At 35.8% G+C, this 17,256-nt stretch overlaps 1 protein-coding gene across 4 annotated transcripts in view; it reads left to right on the top strand.

Moving 5' to 3' along the window:
• KLHL13 (kelch like family member 13) overlaps nucleotides 1–17,256 on the top strand; it is a 191,437-nt gene that overhangs the window by 76,706 nt on the left and 97,475 nt on the right. For 3 of the 4 annotated variants that reach the window (XM_061177788.1, XM_061177790.1, XM_061177787.1), the window contains exon 2: nucleotides 4,061–4,134. The exons of the other annotated variant lie outside the window; for it this stretch is intronic. In XM_061177788.1, coding sequence (XP_061033771.1) covers nucleotides 4,085–4,134 — 50 coding nt within the window. In that variant the 5' untranslated portion in view covers nucleotides 4,061–4,084. The remainder of the gene's footprint in view (nucleotides 1–4,060; nucleotides 4,135–17,256) is intronic. 4 annotated transcript variants of the gene reach the window in all.

Here is a 17,256-nt window from a genome sequence, read left to right as displayed (position 1 = left end):
ATCAATTAAATCTATCTGGTCTATTGTGTCATTTAAAGCTTCTGTTTCCTTATTTATTTTCATTTTGGATAATCTGTCCGTTGGTGTAAGTGAGGTGCTAAAGTCCCCCACTATGATTGTGTTACTGTCGATTTCCTCTTTTATAGCTGTTAGCAGTTGCCTTATGTATTGATGTGCTCCTATGTTGGGTGCATATATATTTATAATTGTTATATCTTCTTCTTGGATTGATCCCTTGATCATTATGTAGTGTCCTTCCTTGTCTCTTGTAACATTCTTTATTTTAAAGTCTATTTTATCTGATACGAGTATAGCTACTCCAGCTTTCTTTTGATTTCCATTTGCATGGAATATCTTTTTCCATCCCCTCACTTTCAGTCTGTATGTGTCCCTAGGTCTGAAGTGGGTCTCTTGTAGACAGCATATAGATGGGTCTTGTTTTTGTATCCATTCAGCAAGACTGTGTCTTTTGGTTGGAGCATTTAATCCATTCACGTTTAATGTAATTATCAATATGTATGTTCCTCTGACCATTTTCTTAATTGTTTTGGGTTTGTTTTTGTAGGTCCTTTTCTTCTCTTGTGTTTCCCACTTAGAGAAGTTCCTTTAGCATTTGTTGTAGAGCTGGTTTGGTGGTGCTGAATTCTCTTAGCTTTTGCTTGTCTGTAAAGCTTTTGATTTCTCCATCGAATCTAAATGAGATCCTTGCCGGGTAGAGTAATGTTGGTTGTACGTTCTTCCCTTTCATCACTTTAAGTATATCATGCCACTCCCTTCTGGCTTGTAGAGTTTCTGCTGAGAAATCAGCTGTTAACCTTATGGGAGTTCCCTTGTATGTTATTTTTCGTTTTTCCCTCGCTGCTTTCAATAATTTTTCTTTGTCTTTAATTTTTGCCAATTTGATTACTATGTGTCTCGGCGTGTTTCTCCTTGGGTTTATCCTGTATGGGACTATCTGCGCTTCCTGGACTTGGGTGGCTATTTCCTTTCCCATGTTAGGGAAGTTTTCAACTATAATCTCTTCAAATATTTTCTCTGGTCCTTTCTCTCTCTCTTCTCCTTCTGGGACCCCTATAATGTGAATGTTGTTGCGTTTAATATTGTCCCAGAGATCTCTTAGGCTGTCTTCATTTCTTTTCATTCTTTTTTCTTTATTCTGTTCCGTAGCAGTGAATTCCACCATTCTGTCTTCCAGGTCACTTATCTGTTCTTCTGCCTCAGTTATTCTGCTATTGATTCCTTCTAGTGTAGTTTTCATTTCAGTTATTGTATTGTTCATCTCTATTTGTTTGTTCTTTAATTCTTCTAGGTCTTTGTTAAACATTTCTTGCATCTTCTTGATCTTTGCCTCCATTCTTATTCCGAAGTCCTGGATCATCTTCATTATCATTATTCTGAATTCTTTTTCTGGAAGGTTGCCTATCTCCACTTCATTTCATTGGTTTTCTGGGGTTTTATCTTGTTCCTTTCTCTGGTATATAGCCCTCTGCCTTTTCATCTTGTCTATCTTTCTGTGAATGTGGTTTTTGTTCTACAGGCTGCAGGATTGTAGTTTTTCTTGCTTCTGCTGTCTGCCCTCTGGTGGTTGCGGCTATCTAAGAGGCTTGATGGGAGGCTCTGGTGGTGGGTAGAACTCACCATTGTTGTTTTTGTTTTCAGTGTTTTTCCTTCTTTCTGTACCCTACCTCACTTGATATCATCACCATTTCCGCCTGTTACTTAAATAGATTTTGTCTTTGATATGTCTCCTTATCCCTTTAAAATCTGTCAGTGATCTGTCATAAGTCCTAGTTCTTCCTGCCTGCCCTCATAGTCCTTGTCTGTGCTCTCATTTCATGCCTTGATTTTGGAAGTAGTTTCTTATCGGTCTCCATACTTCTGGTCTCTCTCTCTCTGATCCACCACCACATTGCAGGCAGTGTTAATTTTCTAATACATATGTTTGATCATACAAACTCCATGGTTAAAAATGGTTGGTTTCATTTATATCCTGCATAAGTTGATCACATGCACTTACTTCCTCTCTCTTCCTAACTCCATTAAAATGAGAGTAAAGAAATGGAAAAATTCAAAAGGACAAAGAGAACAGGAATGGAAACACTGACAGATGTAAGGTTGGAACTGTTTTTTTACTTAGAGCAAAGGAAGTTACAACTCCAATATCTTCCCCTACATGAACTTTCGAGAGAAACCAACTCATTCTTCCCATAGAATTCCTAATATTTCAAGACTTGGAGGCACCTGGTCTGTAGAAGGCAGGAATGAGTCATGAGATTGAAAGCATGGGCTGTTCTTTGAAAGTCTAAAATAAGTCGCTGAAGTCTCCTGTACCATCACCCCCTCTCTGCTCCTCTGGAGACCAGAGGTTTATTATGTGGAGAATTTGACAGGAGAGCCCCAGACTCAGAGATCCAGGTGCAGCAAGTGGATTGCTTAAAACGATGGGATTACGTGAGAGTTTGCATACCTAATTTTGGGACCTGTATGTTCTACCCTAGATGCAGTTGGTAAAAAGTTTCATGAATTAATTATTTTCACATTCCCAGATTCCTAATAGTAATCTAGATATAGCTGGTTTTCTCTTGGCACGTCTTCTAAAAAAGCATGTAGCCTAAACAAAATTAAAATTTCTCAACCTCTCAAAATTCTCTCACTGGTTAAACATTTTTAGAAAAGGTAAGTCAAAAGTCAGTTGATTTTGAGATGCTTAAAAAATTTATTTTGTTTAGGCTACTCAGTTTCTTTACTTGTAATAACAGGATTATAAGCAGAGAAATGCGATTGTGCAAATAATTATGAATGCTATGTTGTCATTTGATTTGTTTCTTTTTTAGAGTTTTGAAGACCCAAGAAACAGAGTACAGTTGACCCTGAAACAGCACAGGAGTTAGGGGCGCCAACCCCTAAACAGTTGAAAAGCCTCGTACTGCTATCTCTGCTTTTAAAAAAAGAAAAAGAATTGATAAATGATGCACCCAAGGGCAGGAAGTTGAAACAGTTTGGATAGAATCAGGACTGAAACCCTAGTTCTTTTGATTCCACATATTATGATCTCTAATTGAACACAAGCTTTTCCCCACACTTAGTTAATTTAAAGATTTGTAAAATGAAAATGCAGGCACTATATTTATTGAGAAAAATGTGTAAGTGGACCTGCACAGTTCAAACCTGTGTTGTTCATGGTCAACTGTACTTTTTCCCCTTCTGCTTCTTTTCCTTTTGCCCCTAAATTAAGGGGCAGGTGAAGGCAGGGAACAATGAAGAAAATCTTTTTTCCTCTAGCTTAATTATTTTAGGTTTTCAAGTAGTTTTATAACAAACATAATTATGTTAACAAACTGAACTGGATACTATACCTTTTTATCTTCCCAATGCAATAAATTGATTTTATTAACAAGAAACATTTATGTAAATTATACATTTTTGCTTCCCAATATATTTGAAATTAATAGAATACATTAAATATACTCTCTATCTCCAATGCAAAGCATCCACATTACTAAAAACAAATATATACTGTAGTTTACTAGCACCTCGCCTGCTCCTTTCCCGTAAAAACAATGTTCCTACCTCCATTACCTATTTTATATCTTTAAGGTTTAAAAATCTTTAAACAATCTTTCTATCCTTAATTTTGACCAACCACTTCGAAAATCGTGGGCCCTGCATATGGGCCCCACAGGCCTCAAGTCCCGCTGGTATCTCTTCTCTTCTTAACTTCTCTGTCTCACCCAGCTTCACACATACGCCCCAGGTCTTCTGACTCTCATTTAATCCATCTTCCTGTATACACGGTGGTTTTTCCATAGATCATTGTTGGCTAATGATTTCACATGAAATCAGTCAGTACTCTTTAATGATTTCAGTGTTGAATTTCGTAGGTATTTTGACTATTGCAGATTCAGTTTCTTAATTTTCATAAGCTGTAATATGGATATTAGGTACATGGACATACATTTTGCCTATCACAAAATATGTAAAATATTACAAAGTTAGCATAATGTGAAAATTCTAGTGTTGATTTTCATAGTAAATATTGACTTCTTTTCCTCCTGAACAGGTCATTCTCCAACTTTTAGAGGTGATGGATCATCTGCATAGAGGGGAATCAGTTGCTGCAATACTCCGTAACCGGTATATTTATGGAAGCAATTTACCTTATAAGTTATATAATGTCTCTTCTGCTTATTTATTTACCTAACATAGTTGGTACTCAATAAATATTTGTTGAATACCTGGCATAAAATAAAAGTATTTGCTATATGAGTGAATAAAAGAATGCCTGGGTGACAAAGAAATGGAATGAAAAACGTGTTAATGACTGTGTGTTCTGAGCTAATGAAAAAAATAGAAAATATAATCAGAAATTAAAATTGGTGTACATTGTGAACACCTGGAATTCAGTCAGTGGAGCTATTGATTTGAATTTTTAGTTTTAAAGCATACCAATGAATAAATACTGGTATCTGTTGCTTACGAATAGATGTCTCAATGAAGTATTTTTTTAAATAGTATTGCCCTGTGATTGTGTGTACCTTTCTGTTATTTAAAATTCCAGTTAAAACTTTTTTAGGGAGTTCTGAGAAATTGAGAGCTTCCTCTGTCAGTTTAGGATTTTAAATTCGTGGTTTAAAGAAACATAGCCTTTACTTTGCAGGTGTGAAAGAGTATCCCTTATTCCCAATAGTTTAATTGTATGGTTTGGGTGAAATATTTGAAATAATATGCTGGAGTTGTCTGTATCATGGTTCTGACAGTTACTAGTGTAGTCTTGGTTAAGTTTTTTAATTGCTCTGGGCCTTAACTTTCTCGTCTGTGAATTGGGGATAATAATAATAATACCTATATCTCAAGGTTGTTTTGAGGATTAAAAAAGTGTCTATTGGGTGTGTGTGTTTGTGTGGAGAGAGAGAGCTTGGCAAGTAATTCACGGTATATCAGTGCTTGTGTTGAAATATAAATGTGGGATTTTAACTATTTTGAAAATACAATATTTGTGTTACTAAATTCTAAAGTACTTTAAAAATAGGTGTGTCTTAAAAGAATATGGAAAGGGGGGAAAGGTTGAAGTATAAAGGGGACACATATAACGTCATTGTTATTTGAAAGATACCATGCTAGGAATTGTACATAATATTCCCATCAAGGAAATATTGTATGAAAGGTACATGCTTGTTGGAATGTGGGCAAGGGGCTATAAGGTAGACTTGTTCAGAGATACCGAAAGCCAGGAGATCACAGCAGGAATCATGTGTTGCCACGTTGGGTGAAAAGATAGAAGAGTAGATTGCTGGGCCGGTTGGAGGGGGGAAGTTGTGCCGAATACCTAATGGTGAACTGAGTCTGTAGAGTTCAAGCACTGCTGAAGCGGGGATTCTATATCACACATTTGGAAGAGGAACTAGTAGGACGGCAGGATTTCCTAAGCTCAAGTTGATAACTGTGGTGGTTATAGCATAATTGAATTTGTTTCCATTATTATTATTGAGATATAATTGCATACAGTAAAATACACAAACATTTAAATATACATCTTGATTTATTTTTATACATGCAGACATCCAGGTAACCACAACCCAGGTCAAGATAGAAAACAATGCCATCCCTCCAGAGAATTCCCTCATTCCCCTTTCCAGTTCATGTCCCCTCCCTTCCTACTGACTTACATATTTTGGGTTAGTGTTCTTTGTTCTTGAACTTCATGTAAATGGAGTCAAACACTGTGTATTCTTTTGTGTATGGCTTCTGTTGTTCAAAATAATGTTTTTGAAATCCACCATTCTTGCAGGTATCTGTAGTTTCTTCTTTTTTCATTGCTCTGTAGTGTTCCATTGTTTAAATATACCACAGTTTGTTTATCCATTTCTTGTTGAGAGTCACTTAAGTTATACCCATTATTTGGCTATTATGAATTAAGCTGTTGTTGACATTTTTTAGCAAATCCTTTTGTGGCCATATACACTCATTTCCTTTGGATATATACCTAGAAGTAGAATTGGTGGGTCATAGGAGATGTATACATATATTTATTTAATTTATTTAACGTTCGTAGAAACTGCCAAACACTTTTTTAAAGTGGTTATACCATTTTCTTTTCTGACCAGTAATAAGTGAGAACCCTCACAAACTCTTGGTATTTAATTTTAGCTATTCTCTTGGGTATATAGTTGTTTCCCACTATGGTTTTCTCTTTGCATTTTCCTCACGTGTTTATTAGCTATTTGTCTTTTAGAAGTATCTGTTCAAATCTTTTGCCCATTTAAAAAATTGGGGTTTTTTTCTCTTTGAGTTTTAAGAGTTTTTAAATTTTTTCTTGATATTTAGATGTATGTATTATGAATATTTTCTTCCAATCTGTAGCTGGCCATCCCATTTTCTTGTTTGTGTCTTTTGGTGAGCAGTTTTATTTTTGTTTCATTTTGATGAAGTTCAATTTATCATTTTTTTTCTTTTATGCTCAGTAATTTTTGCATCTTTCTAAGAAATCTTTACCCTCCCAAATTTCAGGCTTTCTTCCTGATGTTTTATGGTTTTAGCCCTCACATTATAAGTGCATTCTTGACCAGAAACTTAAATAAATGAACTTATGACCTGTTTGTATACACAAATTACGGATCAGTTTCATATTCTAAATAAAATACAAACCAAACACATTTAGGAATGTATGAAAAGTATTAACCCTTTGTGACTAGGGAAGTTTTACCCCAGAGTGTGAATTCCTTAATACCATGAAAGCTACTCATATGACACATCCTGTCAGTAGATCTCATAAGAAATAAAAGGTACAGTAAATACTGAAGGTGTTTGAAAAAAATTCATTGCCCATAAGAATAAAGAATTAGTGATAGAAAGTTGCACTCTTAACAAGAAAAATAATTATCTCTCTGAAACCAACAAACAAGCATCGCACTTAATGATAAATGTAAGAGTTGTTCCTTAAGCAGCAACAAAACAAATATGCCCTCTAATCACCACTTTAAAATATGTATCTATAAACTATGGCCAATGTCAATAAAGAGGCATACTTAACAGGAAGGAGGAGACAAAAAAATGATCAAGTTTTAGAAGATAGACTCATGTGCCTGCAAAAGCTAAGACATAAAAACAACTTCTTAATTGATAGAATTTTAATATAAGTTCTAAATATAGTTGAATATAAGATAAAAATAAAAACCAGTACCTTTTATCTATATTACAAATAGTCATTTAAAATATATAATGGAAAACATTCCATTTCCAAAAGCCATAAAATGTAAATATTTAGTAATAACCCCAACAAAAATTTCTAGGACCTATATGAAGAAAATTTAAAAATTCAACTGAGAGATAGGAAAGAAGATATTTTTTAAAAATGGAGAGACATGCGATGGTCCTTGATTAAAAGGCTAAATTTTAGAAAGAGCTCTTCCCAAATTGTTATATAGATTTAACACGAATTTAATAGGAAATTTAAAATTTTGTCAAGGTGATTATTCAATAAGATAATGAATGTATGAAAGAAATGTATCCCCATTGCTTAATACAATGTCTGACATGTAGTAATTGCTGGTCAAAAAAATCTAATTTTTCTATTTATAATTCAACAAACATTTATTGTGTAATTGCTAAGTGCTAAACATTTTCAGGTGCTAAAATATGATGATGAATATTAAAAGTGATGAATCTTTGTTCTGTTGGAGAAAGTTAATGTCGAAAATTAATAAACAAGGTAGGAAGGTAAAGAATTAAAGGTGGAGGGTGGCAATGCCGAATAACATCAACCTGTTATTAGTCTTAGATGTTTTTAGTCTTGCAATCTACCATTCATCATATGTTTTACCCTATTAGGACTTTTATTCCAGTGATTCATTCAGTACAGGGAGAGGTCAGCCATATGTGTCTTGCTTTGTTGCAAACAGCATCTCAGTGTGAGCATCGTCCTCACGTACACATTACGGTAATGTCAGGGAGACATTTGGTTAAGAGTCACCCAGTTGGTGTTATGGTGGTGGTGTGTACTGATGGGGTTCCTAGCTGTAATAAGGATTTCTGCAGTGACGTGTAAAGCTCTAACAGTGTTCCAGTTTTCTAAAAGTACTCTTTGATAAATAAAACACAGTATATAATATTGTCTGGTGTTTGCAATAAGGAAAAAGAGTGCCAAACACTGTATAATTGGATTTTCATCCCTTTAACAAATATTATGCACCACTTACTGTGCACGGTGTTAGGGATATGGCAGTGAATGATAATACATGGTTCCCTGCCGGTTTGGTGGTTATTGTAGTAGTCAAAATAAGAAATGAGGAGAGTCTGAACAGAGGTGATGACAGTGGAAATGAAGAAGAGGGGAGGGGAGGGAGCTGTGAAATATTTAGGGGTAACTTTAACAATACTTGGCGTTCAACTAGATTCTTCACACTCTAGTCAACATGATCTTTTAAAATTGATTATCTGATAATGTGGTCCAGATTGCCCTTTCCTGTCCCTGACTATTGAAATCCTACCTGTTCTCCAAGACCCAGATCAAATTCAGTGCCCTATGTATCAACCTTCCCTGATCAATCCAAGCAGATAATCAGGAGGTCTCTTTTGCCTCTGAACTGGTTTTTTTCCCTGTAGTGAATTTTATCACATTCGGCTCTGCATTGAAGTTAATTTGAACATGTCTTTGCTTACAGCATCATTAAGAGAGCTCTTTCAGAGCGTGACTACCTGTATCTAATGTATATTTACATCACATTGCATATAATGCAGGATTTTGTACATAATAGGCATTCATTAAATATTTATAGAAGTTATAACATTTATCAATAATTATTTGTTGCTGATGATTTTATTTGGTTAAATTGTTTAGGGTAGTTTTGTTTCCCACAGTCAATTTTTACTAATAGTTAAGCAATTGAATATTAAGCAACAATCTTTAAGTTGTAAAATAGACTAATGAAATTTATTACAGATTCTAGGAATAAGCTCAGACTTTTTTTACTGGCTTACTATATAATCATTTCTTAATAGTATATGATGCCAAGGGAATACAGGGCTTTCAATCTGGTCATTTGATATTTTAAAATATTGAGCCTTTACTATTTGTCAAGCGCTGACCTCATCTGTAACATTTAAGGATTGGAAGATCCCGACCTTCCTTTTAGTTTTAAAAGTCTGGAATTATATCTTTAAACCTAAGCACACAGTAGGTGATAAATAAACACATCTTTGATTAACCTTGAGGATGGTCAGTCATTGAAGATGTCCTTTTTATTACTGTTTTCACAATTTGACTTTATAAACTTCCATGAAAGTATGGTTATTTATGCTTTTTAAAGATTAAAAATTTATGAGGATCTAGTTTTACCTTTGCTAAATTGAGTCAGTGATTATAATAAGGTTAAATCTTAGGCTAGAAGATGCCTATAAGCATTATAATATGAGGGTAATGCACGAATTTCTGAGGCCAGTTAAATTTTATACAGTGGACTTTTATTTTGGCTCAGAAATTCTGTAGGTCTTGGTTACCCATTATAATTGTCGTAATACATTGCTGTAGGTGCACGTTTATCAGCATATTTGTTCCTCTTACCGAATAGTTGCATATCTTTATACAAAGGACGTGAACTTTTTAGTAACGTTGCCTGTTTGATCTTTCTAGAGAATTTTCCAGGCCATAGAAAGTGTTCCTCCTTCTGGGGAGAGGAATTACTACCCTGATTCCCCTTTCTATGTCTTAAATGTTCCTGTTCATAATTCTGTAAATGTTCTACACATTCTTTCTGGGACATCTCGTCTACAGCCATTAGTTGAATCCCAAACTATATGTGAAGACCTTAACATTTCTATCTATTTAACATTTAAATCTTTTTCATGAGTCCCCAACTAAAAAGTGCTGTATTCCTCTCTCTACCAGTTTGTTCATTTGTTTTGACTTTACAAGTAATACATATTTATTATAGAACACTTAAAAATAACAAATTATATACAGAGAAAATAATCACTGAAAGTAACTCTGTTAACCCCTTAATGCATTTTCACTCTAGTCTTTTGGTGCATTTTGAAATGTAACTGAAGTTGTAATTATTGAACATGATATGATTCTAGTGTTGTACTTAAGAGCAGAGGCTTTGAAGTCTTCCAAATACAGGTTCAGATCAAGCTTTGCTTCTTGCTAGCTGTGTGAACTTTGGAAAGTTTCTTAACCTCTCTGAGTCTGTTTCCTCATCCATAAAATAAAAGAGTATCATTGTTTGGGATTGTTCTGAGAATAAAATAAAATTTTGTAAGGTAGTCACATTCCTGGTACATGGTAAATTCTCAATAAATGGAAGCGCTTACTGTTTTATTATACTGTATATCATGTCTGTATCCTGCTGTTTTTCTTAGTTGTATCATGAACATTTTCACATGTTAATAAAAACTTGTAGTAGATATAATAGCTGTAAAGTATAAACTCTTTCACGGTAAAAATGATTTCTTAAATATTTAGGTTGGATCCACTTTTGGGGTGTTATTTGTTTTAGTGTCTTCCATATCTATCATATTTTCTCTCCTCACTTTAATATTTGTTATCTTTTTTCCTTTTACTTAATGAATTTATTTTATACTGTATCAGACTCTCTCTTTACTCCCTCTGATATACATTTTGGTTGTTACTCTGGTTTAGTTTCCTGGTAGTTGGCTAATACAATTTATTGCTTTCCTCATCTGATCATGTTATCTTATTTGGCTTCCTCTTCCTGCTTTACTGAGGCCATGTTTTCTCATTCTCCTGAATGTGCCAAAGGCTTTCAACATTGTTTTCTGACTCCTATATGAAAGTATTTGCAGAGTTCTGCTCTTTCTCTGAGTCTTTATAATGACAAATCTCCTTTTCCTTGTTTTTCAATACATTTTCATTGCTCCCATGTTAGTTGTTTTTCTGTTTGTTTATTCTCAAAGGAAGAAAGATTCCTTGAATGGCCTTTGTACTGGCTGTTCCCTTTGTCTGAAACGTTCTTCCCCATGGTCTTTGTGTGGCTGGTTCTTCTTTTCAGATCTCCACTTAAATGTCCACTTAAAGGTTTTCTTTGACTACCCACTCTAAAGTGGTCACTTGTTTAGTGTCACACACACCCCCCCCCCCAGTTTCATTCTCTGCATGACTCGTCACTACCACTATTAGGTATTTTCCTTCTTTGTTTATTATCTATCCCTTTTTGCTAAAATAGAAGCTCTAGGAGGTCAGGGATCTTGTCTGTCTTGATTATCTTTTTCCCCAGCCAAGATTCCTGACCTTGTTTATTTTATTTTATTTTTTTAATTTTTATTTTATATTGGAGTGGAGGTGGTAAGCAATGTTGTGTTAGTTTCAGGTGTACAGCAAAGTGATTCAGTTGTACATATACATGTATCTTTTCTTTTTCAAATTCTTTTCCCATTTAGATTATTATAGAATATTGAACACTGTTTCCTATGCTATGTAGTAGGTCCTTGTTGGTTATCTATTTTAAATATAGCAGTGTGCACTTTAATTTTAGCACCTACCACCATGTCTTGTACATATTAGTTGCTCAGTAGGTATTTGCCTACTGAATGAATTGACCATTGCCCCTTTATGTGCTCTTGGGTACTAATCCAACCCCTTCCTCAGAGTTTTACCCATGAGCCAATACTGATAGAAATAAATGACTGAAATAAATAGATGAGGGAGAAGAGACAATTCTTCCTTGCAGAACAACTCCGAATTTTATATATGTACGAATGTGTGTGTTTGTATGTATATATTTCCCCCATTCAACAGATGGAACTTCATCTATCTCCCCCCTTGAGTGTGGACTTAGTGATTTGCTTTCCAAAGGAAAGAGTATGGAAAGGAAAAAATAGTACCTTTATAGTGAAGAAATCTGGCAAATACTACCTGTGGTAGACTTAATAGTGGCCCTCCAAAGATGTCTACATATTAGTCCACAGAACCTGTGACTGATACTGTATGTGGCAAAAACAGACTTTGCAGATGTGATCAAGTTAAGGACCTTGAGGTGGGGAAATTATCCTGGATTATCCAGGAGAGCCCAGTGTAATCACAAGGGTCCTCATAAAAGGGATGCAGGTGGATTCAGAGTCAGAAAAGGGAGATGTGATGATGGAAGGAGAGTTTGGAGCCATGCTGTTTGAAGATGGAGGAAGGTGTCATGAGCCGTAGAATGCAGGTGGCCTCTAGAAGCTGGAAAAGACAAAGAAACAAATTCTCCCCTCAAGCCCTGCCAATACCTTGATTCTAGACTTCTGACCTCCAAAACATTAAGATAGTCAATTTGTGTTGTTTAAAGCTGTTAAGATTGTAGTTATTTGTCACAGCAGTAATAAGAAATGAATATACCAAGTATCCAGAGTCTGGCACACAGGCTTCCCAGTATATAGCAATATTTGTAATTTCTGACTTGATATGAACACAAGAGAGGTATCAGGGGTGGACAGTGGAAGGGAACAGCACCTTTGCCAGGTCTGTTTCCATACCTGTGCTGTATTTTCTCACTTTTTGTGTCTGTTACATATTTAGCGGTAAGTTGGGGGTGGCAGGATCAGAGGCTATTAGCTATTTGTTATTTAAATTTAGACACTCATGTATTCATCTTAAAGTTTTCCTTACCCAATTGTGTAATTTATGCTCACTGTGAAGTATTTGGAAAAATATGGAAAAGTATAATTCTACTGCACTGAAAGCACTGTTACTTTGTATTTATTTTGAAACTCATAAATACAAGTGTTTATTCAACATGAAGATTGCCTGGTATTGTAAACACGATGGGTCCAAACCTGTCTCATCTCTCTCCCCAGAACCTGCCTCCTCATCTGTGGTCTTGGCCTTGCTGAGTGACACTGCCTGCCATTCATTCAGAAAGTTGGCCATCATCCAGGACTCTTCTTTCTTTCTCATTCCCCATATTCAGTCAGTCACCAAGTCCCATTTCTCTTTCCTAATTATTTCTCCACTCCATTCCCTCTGCTGCTTTATTCTTATTACCTCCTTCTTATTTCAGACCCACATAGTTTGTCACCTAGATCTTTATTATATCCTTCTAAACTGATTTTTGGCCTCCAGTCTTAAACCTCTTTTACCTCCCACCTCCTTCTCCCTCTCCAGTCCATCCCTCCTGTTACAGCCATAATGATCTTTCTGGAATGTAAAGATGTATGTTCATATCGCTTCCTTGTTTAGATTTCTTCACTGGCTCGCAGTGTGGCAAGGCCTTTCGTGCGGCTCCTCTCTGCCTGCCTAGCCTCATCTCCTGCCTAGAGCACATGTTGCCCTCCCTCAAAATTGGGAGGTGATATGTTTCCTCCTGTTTCCATCCCTCTTGCTGGTACGCCTTCTCCCTGGTTGTTGGCCTAACCAACTCCTGTTTATCCTTCAAGACCCAGCAAAGGTATTATTAACTCCTCTGTGATACTTTCACTGACATGTACCCCATTCCTCTTCCAAACAGAATTAGGTATTCTTTTCTTATGGCTCACATAGTATCAACTCTTATTTCAGTGGTGGTGGTAGTGGTGATCAAAGTCCCAATAGTAGCGCTAGTTGTATTTGAATAGTCATTATAATAGCTGACACATATAGCATTTACTTTGTACCAGGTTCGAACTCTTTTATATATATATACATATATATATATATATATGTATATATATATATATATATATACACACACACACATATATAATTCTATATTCCTTATTCCAAATTTATCTTATTCTCATAATAACCCCATGAAGAAGGTACTATCATTATTCTCATTCTACAAATGAGTATATCGAGGCACAGAAAAGTTTAAGTAAGTTGTCCAGGGTCACATAGCTAATAAGCATGGATGCAGGGCTCACACCCAGGAAGTTCAGCTCAGAGTCTGTGCATTTAACCATATGCCTGTCTGTCTCCTTCCCTGGGTTGTGAACTCCCTTAGGACTTTTTACCTACTACCCATGATGTTGACCCTAAGGCCAAGGCATTTCTGCTGTATTTTGGAAGTGCATACTATTAGTAGGTTAAGTGCTATAAATGAATTGGGAACCTGGAAACTGATAAAAGTAAGTTTTTCTTTAAAAAGTTTTCTCTTCTCTCCTTTTCCAATCCTTCAGTTTTTCCCCCTTTTCATCTTCCCAACAAATGCAGTTGCATGGGAAGTGTTGAAAGATTATGTAAAATTTCCAAAGGCTCCTGAACCACAGTTGGGTCATGGGTTACATGGGACTAGGAACATGGACCCATGAAATAATTCAGAGCCTTAGCGATGTGGATGCTTTTTAAAAATATACAGTCAGACAACAAAGTTTTCCTTTTGGTTATCAGTGTTGTGTGATATTTTGACTTCCTATCTCCTAATACTTTTCTTTCTGCCATTGCTTCATTTTAGATTAAAATGAATAGAAAAACAGTAATACCTTTTCTTTTTCCTGGAAGGAAGCTCTACTCTTCCTTTGGATTGTAGTTTCTGTGCCTGCCTTTGGGTTTTAGCTATGGCAATCTCAAGCTTTGTGACCCTCAGGCAGCCCTATTATGGGTCTCCTCTGAGAGCCCAAGGCCTTAATATGCCATTGAGGGAAAGGGAACGTGTCCTCCTCCCTTACTTCCTACCCTTACCGGGTAGATAATGAAATAAATTCTTCCAAAGGTGGACACATTTTCCTTTATCAGCACAACATGGCATAGCTGACATAGATACGAGCTCCAGATAGCTAGAAAGAAATCCTCTGGTGATGTTAGCAATCTGCTTTTCGGGAAACAAAATAACAGAGGCAGCAGAGTGAATTTGAATTAAACTTGTTTTTGACAGGAGCTGTGCCTAGATATAGACAGTGTCCTTTATTTTTCCTGGCACATTATTGAAAAGAGTATTATGTAACTTCGCCTGAATTTGTCTGAGATCAGCCATTGTCCAGAGCTGACTAGAACATACTTTTCTCTCTAGGTTCCCTGAGGCAGTGCTAAAACCAATAAGGCCTCTAGGGAGAGAATAGCTATTTGATCTCCAGACCCTACAGTCTGCCCCTTCACGTTACATTTATCCGTTGACCGTGTGGCATGAAGGGGAAAGTACATAAATATTAGCTTTTGATCCCATACTCCTACCCATTCCCTTTAAGGGTAGTTCATTACCTGATAGACCCTTCTGTTGAAAAGGCAGAGTGCAGTCCTGAGTTTGAAAAACTCTGTTTTCTGGTCCTGGCTCTGCCAACATAACAGTGGCAATTTATTTAGTATGCTATCAATTTCTTTCTTTTTCTTTCTCCTTTTTTTCCAAACAGAAATACTTTCTTTCTCCTGTCTTGAAAATTAATGAGATGATATGCTTGAATTACTTTGTTCTCCCTGGAAGGTAGACCCTCCAGCAGGTCAAATTGATTTTTGAAAGGAGTTGAAAACAGAGTTAAGGCTATTTGTTTTTCTAAGAATAGTTGTGGCTCCACAAAAAAGAGACTGCATTTCTTTAGAGATAGAAAAAGATTGTAGAGATGTTGTACAACCCTCTTAAATATAAAACGAAAGGGAATCTGATATGCAAAGGTGAGAGAACTTTTCCAAGTTCGCATAGCAAGGGAAAGAGCCAAGACACGAGTACCCAGGTTTTCTGACATAAAGTGTCATTTTTACCTCAGAAACCTACATTTTGCACATTTAAAGCAAAAAAAGTAGTTTCTATAATTAAACGTTTTCTGTCAGATTTTCGGTATTGTATGGTGCATAAATTTTGTATTTACAGTTAAATTGGTATATAGTCTATCATTATTTATATGTGTAAAACACTTTTGGCTAAATAGTTCAAGTAGTTTCTTTTCTGTGAGATGGATAAGTATTAATAAGGGAATTAATGCTTACATTAATTACAATAAGGGAATAAGTCTTAATCTAATAATCAGTGGCAAGTAGGGAGGTAGATAAAAATAGATCGAAATGTAACCCAGTCAGTGTCCTAAACGTTACTATGAGCACTATTCTAGTGTAGTATTTGGCCATAAACATATTTAATGACACGTCTGCATCCAGACACAGCTCTTGCTGTTAACAACGTTGTTAATTCAATTTCAACTCATTCTCCTGCCTCAGTCATTTTGTTTCCCCTAAAACAGATTGCTAAAACCATCAATTTCTTTCCAGCTGTCTATAGCCCCATGTATTAGTTTCCTCTTGCTGCTGTAACAAATAACCACAATCTCAGTGCTTAAAACAACACAGATTTATTATCTTGCAGTTCTGGAGATCATGGGGCTAAACTCAAGGTATAGGCAGGACTGCGTTCCTTTTGGAGTCTTTAAGGGAGAATCTGCTTCCTTACCTTTCTCAGCTTTCAGAGGCCACCTGCACTCCTTTGCTCTCTTCCTCCATCTTCAAAGCCAGCAACAGTGGGTTGAGTTCATTTCACATCTCATCACTTGGACCTCTTCTGCTTCCTTCTTCCAATTTTAAGAATGCTTATGATTATATTGAGCCTACTTGAATAATCCGGTATAATCCCCCCATTTCATAGCCCTCAGTTTAATCACATCTGCGAAGTCTTTTTTGCCACGTCAAGTAACATATTCACAGGTCTTGGGGATTAGGCAGTGTTCTGGGGATTAGGCCATTGTCTTGCTCACCACACTCAGTATCCATGTCTACACTACCATGCTGTGTGTTTGCCTTCTGAGAGTGTTAAGATAATGGCTCTTTTTCAGTTTTAAGAATTATTTTCTAAAACATTTATCACAAATTCTTATTCCAGTGCCCCTCATGTGCTTTCCTTCCCTTTTCTTTAAAAAATATATTTTATTTATTTATTTATTTGGCCACGCCACGCAGCTTGCAGGATTTAGTTCCCTGACAAGGGATTGAACCTGGGCCCTCAGCAGTGAAAGCACCACGTCCTAACCACTGGACCACCAGGGAATTCCCTTCCTTCCCTTATTAAGAGAATTTTTACACATTACAGATGAAATAATATGTATACATATATGTATATGAAAATTACAGAAGTTTTGGAAAATGCAGAAAAGGAAATAAATCACACATTATTTCACCTTATCTAAGGTAAACCAGTTATTGTGTTGGCGTACATCCTTTCAACTGTTTTTCCATGCATACATTTTACATGGTCATCATGTATGTACAATTTTGTATTTTACAAAGTGATGCCATTAACACTTTCTATATTGTTAATAATCTACTTAATAATCACCTAATGAAGAAAATAACATTTTTTAAATAAAATTAATCTACGTATAGTAGAATATTTAGAAAATACAGAAATGTATAAATAAAAAATAATGTCT

This window comes from Eubalaena glacialis, chromosome X (assembly GCF_028564815.1).
Source record: "Eubalaena glacialis isolate mEubGla1 chromosome X, mEubGla1.1.hap2.+ XY, whole genome shotgun sequence".
In the NCBI taxonomy this organism is placed as follows: Eukaryota; Metazoa; Chordata; class Mammalia; order Artiodactyla; family Balaenidae; genus Eubalaena; species Eubalaena glacialis.
Note: the sequence above shows the minus strand (reverse complement) of the source record. Positions and strands in the feature narration are given on the sequence as shown.